Raw genomic sequence first — 20000 nt, forward strand, 5'->3', positions numbered from 1 at the left:
CTTGTTGGTGGAGCTCATGTGTGTTGCAGCTGCCACGTCCTCCTCCGTCACTAACACTCCATCCAAGTGAGTGAGAGTTTTTAACCAGCCCAATACCACCATCTTCACAGATTCACCCTGAGACACACACACACACACACACACACACACACACACACACACACACACACACATTTATACACTGTATAATACAATACCAATAAACATACCATACACACACACACACATACACAGACAGAGCTGGAGTAGACTCCTAACTGGGGGAAGGTGTGGCCTAATGGTGAGAGAGTTTGACTCCTAACCCTAAGGTTGTGGGTTCGAGTCTCGGGCCGGCAATACCACGACTGAGGTGCCCTTGAGCAAGGCACTGAACCCCCCGAACTGCTCACCGGGCGCCGCAGCATAAATGGCTGCTGTGTGTGTGTGTGTCTTTGTGTGTGTGTGTTCACTGCTGTGTGTGTGTGTGTGTGTGTGTGTGTGTGTGTGTGTGTGTGTGTGTGTGTGTGTGTGTGTGTGTGTGTGTGCACTTTGGATGGGTTAAACACAGAGAACAAATTCTGGGTATGGGTCACCGTACTTAGCCATATGTCACGTCGCTTTAAGTTCTCACCTGACTCCACGGGTTGTGTCTGATATGGAGGCACTGCAGGGACGGTGTGTGTTTGTGCAGGACACTCGTCTCCTCTCGGACTCGGCTCAGCTGGTTCCAGCGCAGGTCCAGCTCTCTGAGACAGGGAAGTCCTCGAACACCTTCCAGAGTCACGATCTGGTTAAAACTGGCATCTACACGCTCCAGATTAGGCTGACAGAACAACACGCACACGTTGAGAATGAATAAACACACACACTCCATCAGCCACAGAGTAAAGCAGCACATGAACGCTGCTGAACACATCGGCATTTTGACCTGAGAGACGACTGCGTGTGAACGTGTGAGTGTGAGGTTAAGATCTCACCAGGTGTGAAATGTCGTCCAGGTGTGTGAGTGTGTTAAAGCTGATGGTCAGCTGACGCAGGGCTTTGAGGTGAGAAATCTCCTGCAGTCGGCTCAGATTGTTCCCGTGAAGATTCAGCACCTTACACACAGACATGTTAGTGACCAAACTCACTCATCTATCTATCTGTCTGTCTGTCTGTCTGTCTGTCTGTCTGTCTGTCTGTCTTTCTGTCTATCTGTCTGTCTGTCTATCTGTCTGTCTGTCTATCTGTCTGTCTATCTGTCTGTCTATCTGTCTGTCTGTCGGTCTGTCTATCTGTCTGTCTGTCGGTCTGTCTATCTGTCTGTCTGTCTGTGTATCTATCTATCTTCATATGATATATATATATATATATTCTGTGTAAAGCTTTGACATTTGACATTTAGGAGGTTTATAAAGTACATTTTTAACCTTTATTTTTTTTATTTAGAAATATAGATTCTGATAAAGTTTTACTTTCCCTAAGCTGCCATGATTAGTGGTCATTACTGCTGATCACAGAGCTCCATTATTGTTTAAAATGCTCATTTAAAATACACATTACAGTGCAATAAACGCTGCCACACAGAACTTGCGTGAAGCGTGTGGAACCTGAGCTTGTGGAACATGAGCGTTTGTGTGGAACCTGAGCGTTTGTGTGGAATGTGAGCGTGTGGAACATGAGCGTTTGTGTGGAATGTGAGCGTGTGGAACATGAGCGTTTGTGTGGAATGTGAGCGTGTGGAATGTGAGCGTGTGGAACGTGAGCGTTTGTGTGGAACGTGAGCGTTTGTGTGGAACGTGAGCGTTTGTGTGGAACGTGAGCGTTTGTGTGGAATGTGAGCGTGTGGAATGTGAGCGTTTGTGTGGAATGTGAGCGTGTGGAATGTGAGCGTGTGGAATGTGAGCGTTTGTGTGGAATGTGAGCGTTTGTGTGGAATGTGAGCGTGTGGAATGTGAGCGTGTGGAATGTGAGCGTGCGTGTGGAATGTGAGCGTTTGTGTGGAATGTGAGCGTTTGTGTGGAATGTGAGCGTGTGGAATGTGAGCGTTTGTGTGGAATGTGAGCGTTTGTGTGGAATGTGAGCGTGTGGAATGTGAGCGTGCGTGTGGAATGTGAGCGTGCGTGTGGAATGTGAGCGTTTGTGTGGAATGTGAGCGTTTGTGTGGAACGTGAGAGTGTGGAACGTGAGCGTGTGGAACGTGAGCGTGTGGAACGTGAGCGTGTGGAACGTGAGCGTGTGGAACGTGAGCGTTTCAGTGTTTTGATCCTCACAGTGATCTGGCTGAGGACGTTTGCTCGGGCTGCAGTCAGCACGCTTCTCTCATCCAGACACTGCAGTTTGATGTGTGGCTTTGGGATCGGCTCAAGAGTTAAAACCTGCTCATCCAAAGCCTGCTCATCCAAAGCCTGCTTATCCAAAGCCTGCTTATCCAAAGCCTGCTTATCCAAAGCCTGCTTATCCAAAGCCTGCTTATCACCCTCTGGAGCAACAGGGGTATTGGGAGGGCCTGGGGTAGATGAGCAGGAGGTCAGGGATCTCTCCTAAACATGGGGTTAATGCTTTTAATCGAGGTTTTATTGCAACATATAATACACAACACTACACTGTGTTAATGACACTAATAAAGGCACAAACTTCCTGCTGCCTGCCTTCAGGAAACATCGAGCGGCCATTAGTTTATTTATGTAAGTGTGTATCACCTGTGTGACGTATTCAAATTCGATGAGATACTCCGGCAGAACGAGCTCGTGGTCAAAAATGTACCACAGCGTTTGTCTCTGACTGCAGTCACAGCATCCCTGCAGCTCAGAGGAACACGCTTCACCTGAAACTCACACACACACACACACACACACACACACTTAAACATGTGACAAAAAACTATCCTAGTATACTAAACATTTTTAATTTAAAAACTCTTCATATTTTATGACAATCAAAAACATATATTCTGAAAGTATACATGAATATCTCAAACAGCTATACAATGGATATGTCTCTCTCTCTCTCACACACACACACACACACACACACACACACACACACACACACACACACACACACCTGTGTTGTTCTGCATGGTGGTGTGTTGCTTAGCGCTTGCTCTGCGGTACACTGAGTGAGCTCTGGGATAAAACTCTGCGTCCACTGACACTCCGTCTCTAAGTGGAACGCTGTGACCCAGGAATGCTTTAGAGACAATCAGCTGACCTGACACACACACACACACACACACACACACACACACACACACACACACACACACATTATTAGAGAGGTTCCACCGTTTACCCACAGCACTCTGTCTCAGTATAATAAGAAACATGTTATTCCTCTGTAATAAACACTGCAACATCGTGCTCAGTTCAGTTCAGTCCTTACGTGGGGTTGATTAACTACAGTGTCAGGGGAGCTGTGATATAGTCATCATTATTCATTCATTCATTCATTCATTCATCTTCTACCGCTTATCCGAACTTCTCGGGTCACGGGGAGCCTGTGCCTATCTCAGGCGTCATCAGGCATCAAGACAGGATACACCCTGGACGGAGTGCCAACCCATCACAGGGCACACACACACTCTCATTCTCACACATACACACACACTACGGACAATTTTCCAGAGATGCCAATCAACCTACCATGCATGTCTTTGGACCGGGGGAGGAAACCGGAGTACCCGGAGGAAACCCCCGAGGCACGGGGAGAACATGCAAACTCCACACACACAAGGCGGAGGCGGGAATCGAACCCCCAACCCTGGAGGTGTGTGTGAGGCAGATGTGCTAACCACTAAGCCACCGTGCCCCACATAGTCATCATTATTATTTATTTCAACTAATAATTTAGAATAATAATGCAAATTCTAAAAAAAAAAAAAATACATAAAAATAAAAACGCATGTCTCTAGTAGATCCATTAAATGTTAATGAACGACGAGCTGAATACGTGTGAACGGTTGGACTGTGTCCGTAAAATGAATCTGTTCTGCGGACGTTTTGTATTTTTTTTATCAGTTAAAGGTTGACTGCGAACAGTTAGAGGAATTCTGCTCGGAATAAAAGAGGCACTTAGTAGATTGGTATAAAAAACATGATGAAGCAAATGTTTGTGTGTTGTGGATAATCAGGTGCAGGTCCAGACCCTGTGTGACGAGCAGAAGGTTCTCTGAGCTTCTGCTTCCACGTCCGCTGGCTTTTCTCTGAACAAATCTCATATGTGGCTCCTCACATGTGCTAAGACTGTTGGATAGAGGCACAGCACAGTCTCTCCTCATGACCTGAACACACACACACACACACACACACACACACACACACACACACACACACACACACACACACAGAGTAAACACTAGGCTAATTCTAACACACTGTCCTACCTACAGTATCCCTAGAGACAATAACAGGTTTATCTAGAACAGGTGATTATTATCGAATGCATCAGTATAAACTATTTCTGTAGCTTATAGAATAAAACCGGATACAGGAATCTTTAACATATAGAGTTGTTCTGATTCGAGACACGATCTAGGTCTCCGTGTTAATTATCACACTAGTCTAGAAACTGTGAAGTCTCGAGTGTATAAAATGTGGAGGAGATTAAACAGCGTCAGATTTATGATGACGTGATTTTCACACAATACCTCGTTACTGCCAGAGGATTTAAACCCGTTCTCCAGGATGTTCAGGATCTCGTGGGTACGCTGTTTTTTTGTGCTTCGCTCAATGTCGAACACATAAAACAGATACTCCAGGCAACGTCTGTAATTTCTTATGGCCACACACACACACACACACATATTCAAACAGGTAAAGCATCCCAAATTCAAGCAAAATAAAAGTCCTCTTTCCATAACTGCAGGAAATAACAAAGCCGTGTGGACTTTTCTGTTGACTCACTGTAAGTAAGGTGAGGAGCTGTTGTTCGCCAGCAGAGCTCGCAGCTTGTCCTCAAAGAGCAGACGCAGAACGCGGTTATACACGCGCACGATTCTGTTGATTTTGATGCCGGTGATGTTGTACGCTTTGTAGTCCGAAGCACAGAACCGTGAGAGCAGCAGGTCGTAACACGGCTTAAACCTGAGAGGTACAAACAGTAGAAATAAACCCACACTGAGCATCTGGTGAATCAACTGGAGCTCTCAGGGGTACTCTCAATACTGACACCATGTTGAGTACTTATTTACTCTAAAACAACCCCGGAACAACCCCACATCAGATCCCCACATCAGATCCCTACATCAGATCCCCACATCAGATCCCCATATTGGATCCCCACATCGGATCCCCACATCAGATCCCAAAATTGGATGCCTACATCAGATCCCCACATCGGATCCCCACATCAGATCCCCACATCAGATCCCCATATTGGATCCCCACATCGGATCCCTACATCAGATCCCCACATAGGATCCCCACATCAGATCCCCAAATTGGATGCCTACATCAGATCCCCACATCGGATCCCCACATCAGATCCCCATATTTGATCCCTACATCAGATCCCCACATCGGATCCCTACATTGGATCCCCACATTAGATCCCTACATCAGATCCCCACATAAGATCAGATCCTAGATCTAGCGGACCCTGGTTTCACGGATAAACTCTCACACAGAGACTCACTGAGTTACACATACATGTTAATTTAAATGTGCACATTTTACAGAAAGACACCAAAATCGGTATAAACTACAGTGAGAGCGGAATTCAGGGTTTTTCAGTAAGGTGTGTTGAGGTGTGTGTGTGTGTGTGTGTGTGTGTGTGTGTGTGTGTGTACCAGACATGGCTGGTGTTTCCTTCCTCAAAACGAATGTTTCCCACTGTCTCCAGTTCCATCACCAAGAAGTGCACTGACATGTCCTTCCTGTCTGATGCCATGGCAACGTCCTGCTGGAAACGTTTCTCCACCCTGAGAAACACACACACGTCACCTGAGACTTTTACTCCACAGATTTTTCATACATACACATGCACAGATGCACACACACGTGCGCACACACACACACAAACGCACACACACACGCGCACACACACGCGCACACACACACGCACACACACTCACTCCTCTAATCTCTGTTCCCATATCTTTATCCGTTCTCTGATTGCCTCCAGTTTGTTCTTCAGGCCGCGCTCATATTCAGAAAGGTCAGAGGTCATGTATTCCCGTGACTGCTCCAATGTCACTTCCTCTCGCAAAGTTGCCAACTTCCTGCCTGCAGACCTGAACTCACACTCACACTGGTGAAAGATTTGATTGGTTAGTGGACGTGATGTATAGAACGTGTGTGTGTGTGTGTGTGTGTGTGTGTACTCACATGTTTGAGTGCGTAGCTGAGTGTGTGTATTCTGTCCTCAGGCAGCTGCTGCAGTTTCCTTTTCTGTTGCAGCAGTGTGTGTTTTGTCTGATCAAGCTGTCTCTGAACACAGCGCACACGCATGTGATAGTACATCCTCTTTTTCATCACTGTCAACTAACACAAACACACACACACACACACACACATACACACACACACATTTAAACATTATTATTCAAATCATTCATTCATTCAACCTTACATTCACATCACCTTTAGAGTCACACACACACACACTTACACCCACACACTTACACCCACACACACACACACACACACAAACACACAACCACACACACAAACACACTCACACACACACACACACACACACACACACACACACACACACACATACACACACACACACTCACACACTCACACACACTCACTCACACACACTCACTCACACACACTCACTCACACACACACACTTACACACTCACACACACACACCTCGGCAGCATCCTTGATGTTTTTTGCAGACACGTCGTACGAGTCAAGTGTGTGTAACGTTGGGATGTGGTACAACAAGTGTGTGAAGTAATTACACAACGTACACACAGGGTTGGGACTCGACTGTGGGTCGTTCAGCGCAAGTTCTCTCAGTTCAGGCAGACATGCCAGCTGGGTCAACTCCTAAAACACACACACACACACACACACACACCCCAATTTCATCATCTTTTTATACCTTTCATACAAACACTTAAACACTTTACTGTTACATAATTTGTACGAAATGTTTCCATCTAGCTTCATAATGACTAAAGTTTGTACACCCATGCAAGCTCACACCAGTGTAAAGGGGTAATTAAGGAAATAATCTCATACCTTAAAAGAGCTGATCATATTCCCTGACAGATTGAGAATTTGGAGATTCTTGTTTTGCTCTAGAGTTTTTCCTGAAAAACGTAAAACACAGAACAGATAAACGGCATAATTATTACTGTACAAGTGGCAAACAGGGCAAGTGATCTGCAGCAAAAGAACAGAACACAAAAGAAAAAGTTAACAAGGACAGAAAACGATCAAACTGATCTGTAAGTATATTATTATTATTAAAATGTTCAGACACTCACCTATAGAGGTAATGAGATTATCAGCTAGGTTGAGTTCTGTCAGGTTCTCCAGTGTGCTCAAGCCCTGTCCCACACACACACACACACACACACACTTTTTAAAAACAGCGTACTCGTCCTCTCTGTTTGTTTGGGCAGGGTTAATTCAGGTAAATCAGACGACATCATCTCCTCTCATCCTCACCTTGATCTTAGAGATGAGGTTGTTATTGAGCCAGAGGACACGCAGGTTTATCAGAGACTCCAGTTCACTCATCTCACTGATCTTATTATCATAGAGGTAAAGTTTCTGCAGCTGCACACACTTTTGCAGACCTGAGATCTCCTAAAATACACAAAAGACCATGAAATAGCATGTTAGTTTGACTTCTGGATTGTGATTCAGTGTCAGGTGTTGAATAATTTTCTAAAACATGTTTGATCGCAGCTCATTCGCTCACAGTGAGCTGACACTCTGCCACCCAGAGCTCCCGGAGCAGCGGGCAGTCGTCCAGGCCCTGGATCACGTGGACGCTCTGTCCCACTATGGTGAGCGTGAGCAGCCGTGGGAACAGACAGAGTTCCACCATACGGGGAAAACCCGAGAAGAACATCTCAAGAGCTTCTACACCAGTCGCATCCTCACATATCTTCTCGTAGGACAAGCCGTTACACGCACACTGAGACGAGAACATGTATTGTGTGTATTTATGGATGATTTTTTTCACAGATTTGCACAGTTTATATATTATAAAACATAAACAGAGCAGACAGGACATGACTTTATGACAAGATATAATAAAAAACCACTTTTATACATTTTTATACAGTAGAATGTCAACTTTTAGCTCTTACCAACTCTCTCGTAATGTCTTCATCATTCTGTCCCACGTTTTCTCTTTGAGACATGATTTTCTTAAAACACGTTATTCACAAAAAGACAAACTTTATCACAAACTACACCTAGCCACATAGCTATGCTAAGCTAAGCTAAGCTACTTTAGGCACATTCCTTCACACACGTCAGTTGACAGTTCATCATTACTTCTACAAATTCACTGTCTGACAGCAGGGTCACGTTTATCCGTCTAAATAAAGCATATATTTGGAGGGAAATCTAAATACGTCGCTTGTTGTTTGGTTAAAAATGCATTTCCAGCTCCCACATCGAGGTTCGTCCTGTGAAATGTTTCCTATAAACCGGTTGCTAAGCGCGAACGCTGCTCGGTTGCTAAGGCGCCATTTTGGATATTCGCCAAATAGAAATTGCCAAATTAATTATTTTTGGCCAACAGGGGGCGCTGATGTTGTTATATGCGGGGTTTTTTTTATCGTATTAATAATATTGTATTGATTTGCAGCATCATTAGTTTATTTATTTAATTTATTTAGTTTAAACGTTCCCCTTATATATTATTATTATTATTATTATTATTATTATTATTATTATTGTTGTTGTTGTTGTTGTTAGTTTTGTTATTATTATTATTATTATTATTATTATTATTATTATTATTATTATTATTACTATGTATTGTTAATTATTATTGTTATTAATTATTATTATTATTATTATTATTATTTCAATTCCATTTATTTAACAATTCAGATTGTCACATTGCAGCTTTACAGAAGTATAAAAACAGAAGAGGAAAAAAATAAATAAATATATTATTAAGAATAAAAATAAAAATAAAAATAAAAATCTTGACTTATATTATATCTAACAGTCCTAGTTTCAGATCAAAGGTGCTGACTGTTCATTCACTATGATCTTTTATTCTAATAAGGTTACTGAAACAAATTTTTGTTTTTTAAACTTTTTTGCTGGGAAAAAGACAGTCTCTATTTTGTGAACCCTGGGTGCCGGTCGGATTAGCCTGCTTGCCTGATCACTGGCCCTGGCTCTGGATTGTCACAGATTAACTAGGCCTGTTCTTAAACTATGTGCTATGCTGAAATAAATGAGAGCAGCATCTTCCCGTGTGGGACTGACACCGTCCCGTCCTAACAGGCTAGCCTAGTCACACACTGAAAGTTTGCCATACTTACCTTAGTTTACCTTTAACTTGAGCGTTTCTTCAGCTAGCTGTTTGAAGACAGGAAACAAAAAGGCGTCTCCAGAAGAAGAGGAATAAAATTGTGATAGTAAAGTAAAGAATTTAATAAAAGAAAGCAACAACATAAAACATTAACCAAAAAGTGAAAATAAAAAACAGACTTCACACACACTACAATCCTTCACACTTTCTGTGATCACAAAACTCAGGACTTCTGTTAGTTCCTAGAATATCTAAGTCTACTAAAGGCAACCGTACGTACGTAAAGAGCGTTTTCGTTTTTAGCTCCCAAACTTTGGAATAGTCTTCCTGAGGCTCAGACACACTTTCCCAGTTTAAATGTAGATTAGTCAGACATACACATAATACATCCCATAATCCATCCATCCATTTTCTACCGCTTATCCGGGGCCGGGTCGCGGGGGCAGCAGTCTAAGCAGGGATGCCCAGACTTCCCTCTCCCCAGACACTTCCTCCAGCTCTTCCGGGGGAATACCGAGGCGTTCCCAGGCCAGCCGAGAGACATAGTCCCTCCAGCGTGTCCTAGGTCTTCCCCGGGGCCTCCTCCCGGTTGGACATGCCCGGAACACCTCCCCAGGGAGGCGTCCAGGAGGCATCCGAAACAGATGCCCGAGCCACCTCAGCTGACCCCTCTCAATGTGGAGGAGCAGCGGCTCTACTCTGAGCTCCTCCCGAGTGACTGAGCTCCTCACCCTATCTCTAAGGGTGCGCCCAGCCACTCTGCGGAGGAAACTCATTTCGGCCGCCTGTATCCGGGATCTTGTCCTTTCGGTCATGACCCAAAGCTCATGGCCATAGGTGAGGGTAGGAACGTAGATTGACTGGTAAATAGAGAGCTTCGCCTTGCGGCTCAGCTCTTTCTTCACCACAACAGATCGGTATATCGACCGCATCACTGCGGAAGATACACCGATCCGCCTGTCGACCTCCCGCTCCATCCTTCCCTCACTCGTGAACAGGACCCCAAGATACTTAAACTCCTCCACTTGAGGCAGGAACTCTCCACCAACCTGAAGAGGGCAAGCCACCCTTTTCCGGCTGAGAACCATGGCCTCGGACTTGGAGGTGCTGATTCTCATCCCCGCCGCTTCACACTCGGCTGCAAACCGTCCCAGTGCATGCTGAAGGTCCTGATTTGAAGAAGCCAACAGGACAACATCATCTGCAAAAAGCAGAGACGAAATCCTGTGGTCCCCAAACCTGACTCCCTCCGGCCCCCGACTGCGCCTAGAAATCCTGTCCATATAAATAATGAACAGGACCGGTGACAAAGGGCAGCCCTGCCGGAGTCCAACATGCACCGGGAACAAGTCTGACTTACAACCCGGCAATGCGAACCAAACTCCTGCTCCGGTCATATAGGGACCGGACAGCCCTTAACAGAGGGCCCCGGACCCCATACTCCCAGAGCACCCCCCACAGGCCATCACGAGGGACACAGTCAAATGCCTTCTCCAGATCCACAAAACACATGTGGACTGGTTGGGCAAACTCCCATGAACCCTCCAGCAACCTGGTGAGGGTATAGAGATGGTCCAGTGTTCCACGACCAGGACGAAACCCGCAATGTTCCTCCTGAATCCAAGGTTCGACTATCGGCCGAATTCTCCTCTCCAGTACCCTGGCATAGACTTTTCCGGGGAGGCTGAGGAGTGTGATCCCCCTATAGTTGGAACACACCCTCCGGTCCCCCTTCTTAAACAGAGGGACCACCACCCCAGTCTGCCAGTCCAGAGGCACTGTCCCCAACCGCCACGCGATGTTGCAGAGGCGTGTCAGCCAAGACAGCCCCACAACATCCAGAGACTTAAGGTACTCAGGGCGGATCTCATCCACCCCCGGTGCCTTGCCACTGAGGAGCTTCTCAACTACCTCAGTGACCTCAGCTTGGGGGATCGACGAGTCCACAACCGAGCCCTCCACCTCTGCTTCCTCAATGGAAGACATGTTGGTGGGGTTGAGGAGATCCTCGAAGTACTCCTTCCACCGTCCGAGGATGTCACCAGTCGAAGTCAGCAGATTCCCACTCCCACTGTAAACAGTGTGAGCAGGGCACTGCTTCCCCCTCCTGAGACGCCGGACGGTTTGCCAGAATTTCTTCGAGGCCAACCGATAGTCCTTCTCCATGGCCTCACCGAACTCCTCCCAGACCCGAGTTTTTGCCTCTGCAACCACCCGGGCTGAAGCTCGCTTGGCCCTCCGGTAACTATCAGCTGCCTCCGGAGTCCCCCGAGCCAACCAGGCTCGATAGGACTCCTTCTTCAGCTTGACGGCATCCCTTACTTCCGCGGTCCACCACCGGGTTCGGGGATTGCCACCACGACAGGCACCGGAGGCCTTACGGCCACAGCTCCGTGCGGCTGCATCAACAATGGAGGTGGAGAACATGGTCCACTCGGACTCAATGTCTCCAACCTCCCTCGGGATCTGGTTGAAGCTCTGCCGGAGGTGAGAGTTGAAGATCTCTCTGACAGGAGACTCTGCCAAACGTTCCCAACGGACCCTCACAGTACGTTTGGGTCTGCCAAGTCTGTCCAACTTCCTCCCCTGCCATCGGACCCAACTCACCACCAGGTGGTGATCAGTTGACAGCTCCGCCCCTCTCTTTACCCGAGTGTCCAAGACATACGGCCGGAGGTCAGATGAAACAACCACAAAGTCGATCATCGACTTCCGACCTAGGGTGTCCTGGTGCCATGTGTACTGATGGACACCCTTATGCTTGAACATGGTGTTTGTTATGGATAAACTGTGACTAGCACAGAAGTCCAATAACAGAACACCACTCGGGTTCAGTTCGGGGGGGCCGTTCCTCCCAATCACGCCCCTCCAGGTGTCACTGTCGCTGCCCACGTGAGCGTTGAAGTCCCCCAGTAGAACGACGGAGTCCCCAGTCGGGGCACTTTCTAGCACCCCTTCCAGAGACGCCAAGAAGGTCGGGTACTCTACACTGCCATTTGGCCCATAAGCACAAATAACAGTGAGAGACCTCTCCCCGACCCGAAGGCGCAGGGAAACGACCCTCTCGTTCACCGGGGTGAACTCCAACACATGGCTGCTGAGCTGGGGGGCTATGAGCAAGCCCACACCAGCCCGCCGCCTCTCACCGCGGGCAACTCCAGAGTAGTAGAGAGTCCAGCCTCTCTCGAGGAGTTGGGTTCCAGAGCCCAAGCTGTGCGTGGAGGCGAGCCCAACTATCTCTAGTCGGTATCTCTCAACCTCCCGCACCAGCTCAGGCTCCTTCCCCCCCAGCGAGGTGACATTCCATGTCCCTAGAGTCAGATTCCATGTCCGGAGATTGGGTCGCCGAGGCTCCCGCCTTCGACTGCCACCCAATCCACATTGCACCAGCCCCTTACGGTTTCTCCTGCAGGTGGTGGGCCCACAGGAGATCGGCCCCACGTCGCTCCTTCGGGCTGAGCCCGGCCGGGCCCCGTGGGGTAAGACCCGGCCACCAGGCGCTCGCATGCGAGCCCCAACCCCGGGCCTGGCTCCAGGGTGGGGCCCCGGTTGCGCCATACCGGGCGACGTCACGGACCTTGTTATTATTTTCTTCATAAAGGGTTTTCGAACCGCTCTTTGTCTGGCCTGTCACCTAGGACCTGTTTGCCTTGGGAGACCCTACCAGGGGCAGAAAGAAAAAAAACACCTTTGACACTTTTTCATTGTAACTTTGAACAAATGTTTTAAACTCATGGTATCTTAAGTATGTAACCTAGTGAACCAGCATTAATGTATTCAGTGTTAGAGATTTAAGCACTTATGTACGTCGCTCTGGATAAGGGCGTCTGCCAAATGCTGTAAATGTAAATGTAAATGTAAATGTAGAAAGCCCCAGACAACATAGCTCCTAGGATCATTCAGGCACGCAAACCCCTCCACCACAATAAGGTGGCGGTTCAAGGAGGGGGGGCCTAATATTGTGCTCTAATACATGTACATTAGCAGCTATGCTAATCCCTCTCCACTGCTTCTCTCTTTCTACCCATCCCCAGACATCCATAAATTGTACCAGCTCCAGTGTTCCATGTCATGAAGATTTTGGACCTTTACTGAGATGAGACCGACTCTGTAAGGATCCTGAGGCCTCTAGAGATGTTACAGCTCCAGTTGGACTCAGACACTATTCAGACAGTCTAAGAGAAGATACCAAATCCATGTGGTCTTTGAGGACAACAACCTCCTCATCAATACAACATTTATCAGACTGTATATATATAATCACACCCCCAGTGTCACCCAGATGAGGATGAGGTTCCCCTTTGAGTCTGGTTCCTCTCAAGGTTTCTTCCTTTACCATCTAAGGGAGTTTTTCCTCCCCACAGTCACCTGAGTCACCTCAGACTTGTTCATTGGGGATAAATACATACACAAATACATACATATATATCTAATATTAATATTGAGGTTTTTGTATTATATTAATCATTATATATATATCATATATATATATCTTTAAACTTTTTGTATTATGATTTTTATCTTCTGTAAAGCTGCTTTGAGGCGATGACTCTCTGTATGTTAATAAATACAGTCTGTTTTATCCAGTATTTTGTAAACACTAATGTGATATTACTTTAGCTAACAGCTGGACATGAGCTTTAAATAAGTGAATCAGCTTATAAAGTCTTCATTGTGTTACTGTTAAAGAGGTTTAGTGAACTTCTGCTTCTCCTTCATCACACTGCAGGCTGTTAAATGTGTCCATTCCGATCCATCGTACTAATAAAACACACTAATACTAATAAAAACACGTGTAAGAGTTGGTGTTACTCCCAAAACACGTGCTTGTTTTTCCTAAATAAGTACGTGTAAAATCACGTGAATCATTTCACCTGTTTGGTTAAATAAACTGTTTATTAGTGTCAGGATCCGGTCTCCACTGCAAAGAGTTAAATAACTGTTCTTGGACACACACACACACACACACACACACACACACACACACACACACACACACACACACACACACACACACACAGACGTCACACTCAGAACCAAACACACGCATCCAGCCTCAGTGCGCGCTTCGGTACTCAGCGCGACGGGAACCCCGAACACTTCCAGTTAGATTAAACAATAACGTGACAGATCTGGGATATTTATTTTTAAAACGTAGTCCGACTTCTCTCACTTCTCCGATCCGATCTGATCTGATCTGCGCGCGTGCGTGACTGAGTGAGCGAGCATGTCCGGGACCGGAGAACCACACGGAGAGGAGCGTGAGCGGCCCGGGCCGCGTTTGGGTCGGATGCACGAGGAAGAGGAAGAGGAAGAGGGGGAGTGTAAAAAGAAGGAGGCGTCGGAAACGGAGGAGGAGAAAGAGGAAGAAGGGAAGAAGAGGGCGCTTAAACAGACCTGTCCGGGTGATGAGGCGCACGGAGGAACTTGCGTTGCCATGGAAACTGCATCCTCAGGTAATGGATGGTTCGCAACACGTCAAAAAAATGTGTGGGAAAAGTCGCAGCAAGAGCAAGACAGAGCTGATGAGCTTAAGGCGTTCTGAACATTAAGGGTGTCTGATTATACAGGCAGAAGGGACAGACTTGTAAACTTTTAATTCACACACACACACACACACACACACACAGAGAGAGAGAGAGAGAGAGAGAGAGAGAGAGAGAGAGAGAGAGAGAGAGAGAGAGAGGGGGATGGAGAGAGAGAGAGGGAGAATGGAGAGAGAGAGAGAGAGAGAGAGAGAGAGACCACACACACACCACACACTCACACACAGAGAGAGAGAGAGAGATGAGAGAGAGGAGAGGAGGGACACACAGCCGAGAGGAGAGAGGAGGAGAGAGGAGAGGAGGAGAGAGAAGGAGAGGAGGAGAGAAGGAGAGACACGCACACAGCGAGAGCGAGAGAGGAAAGAGAGCGAGTGAGAGAGAGAGAGAGAGAGAGACCAGGACACAGAGATGAGAGAACCAGAACACGAGCACAGAGAGAGACACAGAGAGAGAGAAACACAGAGAGAGAGAGAGAGAGAGAGAGAGAGAGAGAGAGAGACACACACACACACTCACACTCACACACACACACACACACAGAGACACACACACACATGCACACAGAGATAGAGAGAGAGAGAGACACACACACAGAGAGAGAGAGAAACACAGAGAGAGAGTGAGAGAGAGAGAGAGAGAGAGAGAGAGAGAGAGAGAGAGTGTGTGTGTGTGTGTGTGTGTGTGTGTGTGTGTGTGTGTGTGTGTGTGTGTGTGTGTGTGTGTGTGATGCAGAAACTCTTCTGTTTACTGTATAAATATGCAGGCAGTCTTGAGTGAGATGAAAGATTTGTGAGCTAATAATCTGAAATGTTACTGATTCACACTGCTGCTTTTAATGAATGAGTGTAAAGTTGAGTTTAGTTTTAATCCTCACACTCTGTGCTTTAACAATGTCGAGTGACTCTGCAGAACAGCAGCAACGAGAAAAAGAGAGTCAAACAGAAGCTGTCTGTGGAGTGGAGTTACAGTTCCTCAGTTCCTCAGAGTGATGCACCGAGTCGTATCTCAGCATCAGTACTGCGTACAGTTAAAGTCCTGCCGAGAAAATACCTCAGTGGAATCTGATCCTGTAATAAATAGGAAAAAATTGTGAAGTGAATTTTTGCTAACGTAAATATTTACATATAAAGAGACTTATTTTTAATGATTTATTTATTTTAGAACCTCGTTCAAAAAAAAAACAGCTTTAAGAAAAATATAATTCTTGGTATTTTATAAAGAAAACAGCAGAAGCTGGAGCTCGATGTCGACTGATACTCTTTCTGTATTAGTGTGATAAAAGAACAGGAGACAGGAGACATCACGGAGACATCACGCTCAAGTCACAGGGTCACCTTGGAGCCACAAACTGTCATGAAGCCCACAGATATACACATTATATATATATGTATATGATATACTGTATACCAGAGGTGGGAGTAAGTCACACATGTGCAAGTCACAAGTAAGTCTCGAGTCATGAATGTCAAGTCAAAGTCAAGTCGAGACTTTTTTTAACATTTGTCAAGCAGGTCTCAAGTCTCAAATTTGCGACTTAAGTCTGACTCGAGTCAAGTCGAGTCCCCCATCTCTGAATCATTTAACTCAAGTCCATGTCAAGTCTCGAGTCATGAATGTCAAGTCAAAGTCAAGTCGAGTCTTTTTTTAATATTTGTCAAGCAGGTCTCAACTCTCAAATTTGCGACTTAAGTCTGACTCGAGTCAAGTCGAGTCCCTCATCTCTGAATCATTTAAATCAAGTCCGAGTCAAGTCTCGAGTCATGAACGTCAAGTCAAAGTCAAGTCGAGTCTTTTTTAATATTTGTCAAGCAGGTCTCAAGTCTCAAATTTGTGACTTAAGTCTGACTCGAGTCAAGTCGAGTCCCCATCTCTGAATCATTTAACTCAAGTCCGAGTCAAGTCTCGAGTCATGAACGTCAAGTCAAGTCTTTTTTAATATTTGTCAAGCAAGTCTCAAGTCTCAAATTTGTGACTTAAGTCTGAGTCAAGTCATATGACTCGAGTCCCCCATCTCTGCTGTATATACTGTATTATATGGCATTTCATCATGAGTCCACTGTTAAAGGAAGAGATCAGCTGAAATAAAAAGCCCACACTTTAACCCGTGAACTCAGTGGATCAGTGCTGTGATGTAGAGTCGGTCTCTCAGTAGTTCCTCAGTATCTCATTTCACTTGGATTCTGTAGCTTTGTGTCCAGCAGCTTCTCATCATGTCATTTCTGTGTGTTCGAGCTCCGTGTTCATCTGTACTACAGAGAGAGCGGTGACGTGTCGAGTCAGTGTTAGAGATGTACTCAGTGAGCATGTCTGTACGACAGATCTACAGCTGATGTGTGTAAATACAGCGTACCTCATCTCTAGATCGGATGCTGGGAGCAGCCATGTTGATTTGCTAAACTCGGAGGCGAGGAGATTCCTGCGTGTGAATCCGAGCTGAGGGGGGCGTTTACTTTAGTTTTTCCTAGTCAGAGGTTTGAAATAATGAGTTAATGACACAATCGGCTCATAGCGAACATCCTTTACACACAGTGTGTTAGTTGTGTTTATCTTTACTCTACATCTGCATGGTGTAATGGTTTATAATCACACTCTCAGCAGCACTGGATCCTCAGCAGTCTGGTTCCTCTCGAGGTTTCTGCATGTTCTCTCAGGGAGGTTCCTCCTCACCACAGCACTGGTGACTCACTCACATCTCAATCTGTCTGTAATGCTGCAGAGTGACAAAGTCTGTTGTGCTGCATACATAAACCTGATCTGAATTAACATCAGCATAAAAACGTGTGTGTGTGTGTGTGTGTGTGTGTGTGTGGAGGTTGGTGGGGTATGGGGTTCAAGGTAAGACAGACACAATCTGGCATAAATCCTCTATGTTTCTATACATTTGTTGGAGCTTTAAGTCTATTTCCTTACACACACACACACACACACACACACACACACACACACACACACACACACACACACACACACACACACACACACACACACACAGGTGTCTATTTATAGCGGGTGGCCTACGCTGTGTCTCAGACTGTGGGAATTAAAATGCTGCATGTTACACAACAGTTCACTGAGGACAGGATAAATGCTGCAGTGTGGGCGGGGCCTGGCTGAGAGTGGGCGGGGTTTGTACACCCATTTCTGCATCTTTTTATGGTTATATTAGGAGCTTTTTTCTAGAAGCAGCTGTAGGAAAGCGTGTTAGACGAGCAGACGTTTACATTGTGTTAGAATAACAACCGATTACTCTGTTATCGTGTCACAGGTTACTGGTTACTTTTTCAGAAATATCTGGAAACACGTCATTAAAGTCCACGTTAATTTACTTCTGATTTGCTCCGTGACTGTGTTCATTTCTCCATCCTGGACACTATTATGTGATGTTTGTGAAAACATTGTGATTGTGTTATAGTGCACAAGGAGATGGCTGATTTGCTGAAAGGTCACTTTTATAAGATTTTATATTTGTTTGGGTTTTTGTGCTGTATATCTACTCATGTTGAAACATAGCTCTGTCACACACACACACACACACACACACACACACACACACACACACACACACACACACACGTCATCTTATTTTGGTATCATACCTGCTCAAGAGAGAGATGATCTGTTCTTTTCACACCTCTCAGTTATATATAATCTTTGTATATGTAGTGTGTGTGTGTGTGTGTGTGTGTGTGTGTGTGTGTGTGTGAAATAACATGAAATTTACAGTAGCCCACAAATGTATCAAAAACATCTTAAAGCTCTCTCTCTCTCTCTCTCTCTCTCTCTCTCTCTCTCTGTCGCTCTCTCTCTCTCTCTCTCTCTCTCTCTGTCGCTCTCTCTCTCTCTCTCAGACTCGGTGTCTGATCTGTTCCTGAACTCTTCCTCCAAGCAGAGTGACCTCTACACCTCCCTCCTCTCCTCTAATTGCTCGTCCTCAAACCCGCTCAGCGCCAGCGTTCCGCTCTTCTCCTCTGAGGATGACCGTTCTCCTCTCGCTCCTATGGGGAGCGACTCTGGAATCGGGATGACCCCTGGTGACCCCGGCGACCTCCACCCCCAAAAAAGTGACCCCTACAACTACATGGATATGAGTGACAACCTTGGTGACCTCGGTCATCGTAAAAACACTGGGTCAGAAAAGCAGCCAATGAGGAGCCTCAAGGATCCTGATGATGATGATGATGATGATGATGATGATGATGATGATGCTGTTGATGCTGTTGATGAAGACGGATCCATGGAGTTTAAGTCGAAGATGGTAAAAGAGGTATTTGATTTAGGAAGCTACATGGAGAAGAATCCTGAAAACCTATCAGTGACTGGAGACTTGGGAAACACCTTCCCATATGTGGAGGACCAATCAGACGAGGAGTTACTGGAGAACAGGCCACGCACTGCCAGTCCAGTAAAGATCACCGTGACGACAGATTCCTGTATCTTAGAAACCGAGCAAGCAAGAGGTGGAGTGTCAGAGAGGGAAAGTGTGCTGAGTTTGGGAAAGGAAGGTGTTCCTACGGTAACGCTGTCTGAACCGGAGGATGACAGCGCTGCTTCATCTGTCAATCATTCCCCAAACCACTCCCCCACAGGTACTGTAAACCACACCCACTTACATCATCTTTACTCATAAACTTCATGTTTCTCACTTTGTACCTGTCTCTTCACAGGTAGAGAGTCACCCTCAGATTTCTTGTTCCAGCCTGTAGGGATAAAGTGTGTGAACATCAAGGGCCCTACAAAACCCTCATCACGATTTGGGATGCGGGACAGTGGAGAATCTGGTGACTCCGAAGTCGAGCCCGATTCCCCAAGACATGAAAAGCAGTATACCGCCAGAAACAGAGCTGGAAAACCGTTTGAGCCGACAGGTGGAGGTGTGGAGATGAAACAGAGCTACAAGGGAAGATCTAACAATCCGATTGAGGGGTCCATCCGCACAAAGGGGGAATATGTGCAACATGGCAACCCTCCGCTTTACAGCCTGCTTCGTGAGGAGAGGGAGGCCGAGCTAGACAGTGACCTGCTTATCGA

At 46.1% G+C, this 20000-nt stretch overlaps 2 protein-coding genes and 1 long non-coding RNA gene across 4 annotated transcripts in view; 1 reads left to right on the top strand and 2 right to left on the bottom strand.

Annotated features, from left to right (window-relative positions):
- The window catches only part of lrrc9 (leucine rich repeat containing 9), a 14184-nt gene extending 5557 nt beyond the window's left edge, over positions 1-8627 (bottom strand). The window contains exons 1-18 of one of the 2 annotated variants that reach the window (XM_047812842.1): positions 8240-8625; positions 7846-8064; positions 7590-7730; positions 7406-7469; positions 7158-7228; positions 6780-6962; positions 6285-6440; positions 6032-6207; positions 5747-5878; positions 4863-5042; positions 4607-4733; positions 4105-4240; positions 3025-3171; positions 2661-2785; positions 2232-2501; positions 957-1076; positions 611-802; positions 1-117 (exon numbers count right to left, since the gene is read on the bottom strand). The exon at positions 1-117 is cut by the window's left edge and continues 9 nt beyond it. In XM_047812842.1, the coding sequence (XP_047668798.1) occupies positions 1-117; positions 611-802; positions 957-1076; positions 2232-2501; positions 2661-2785; positions 3025-3171; positions 4105-4240; positions 4607-4733; positions 4863-5042; positions 5747-5878; positions 6032-6207; positions 6285-6440; positions 6780-6962; positions 7158-7228; positions 7406-7469; positions 7590-7730; positions 7846-8064; positions 8240-8293 (2610 nt within the window). In that variant the 5' untranslated portion in view covers positions 8294-8625. Of the gene's footprint in view, positions 118-610; positions 803-956; positions 1077-2231; positions 2502-2660; positions 2786-3024; positions 3172-4104; positions 4241-4606; positions 4734-4862; positions 5043-5746; positions 5879-6031; positions 6208-6284; positions 6441-6779; positions 6963-7157; positions 7229-7405; positions 7470-7589; positions 7731-7845; positions 8065-8239 lie in introns of both variants that reach the window. The other variant, XM_027166798.2, reaches the window with a different exon arrangement.
- Positions 8628-14435: 5808 nt separating this feature from the next.
- rtn1a (reticulon 1a) overlaps positions 14436-20000 on the top strand; it is a 15850-nt gene continuing 10285 nt past the window's right edge. Inside the window, exons 1-3 of the mRNA XM_027168472.2 lie at positions 14436-14882; positions 18821-19558; positions 19637-20000. The exon at positions 19637-20000 is cut by the window's right edge and continues 365 nt beyond it. Coding sequence (XP_027024273.2) covers positions 14654-14882; positions 18821-19558; positions 19637-20000 — 1331 coding nt within the window. The 5' untranslated portion in view covers positions 14436-14653. The remainder of the gene's footprint in view (positions 14883-18820; positions 19559-19636) is intronic.
- LOC125141107 lies at positions 16961-18774 on the bottom strand. The gene is made up of 3 exons (XR_007140477.1): positions 17560-18774; positions 17323-17433; positions 16961-17221 (listed from the first exon to the last, which is right to left on the bottom strand). It is a non-coding gene; the product is annotated as an uncharacterized LOC125141107 (long non-coding RNA).

This window comes from Tachysurus fulvidraco, chromosome 4 (assembly GCF_022655615.1).
Source record: "Tachysurus fulvidraco isolate hzauxx_2018 chromosome 4, HZAU_PFXX_2.0, whole genome shotgun sequence".
In the NCBI taxonomy this organism is placed as follows: domain Eukaryota; kingdom Metazoa; phylum Chordata; class Actinopteri; order Siluriformes; family Bagridae; genus Tachysurus; species Tachysurus fulvidraco.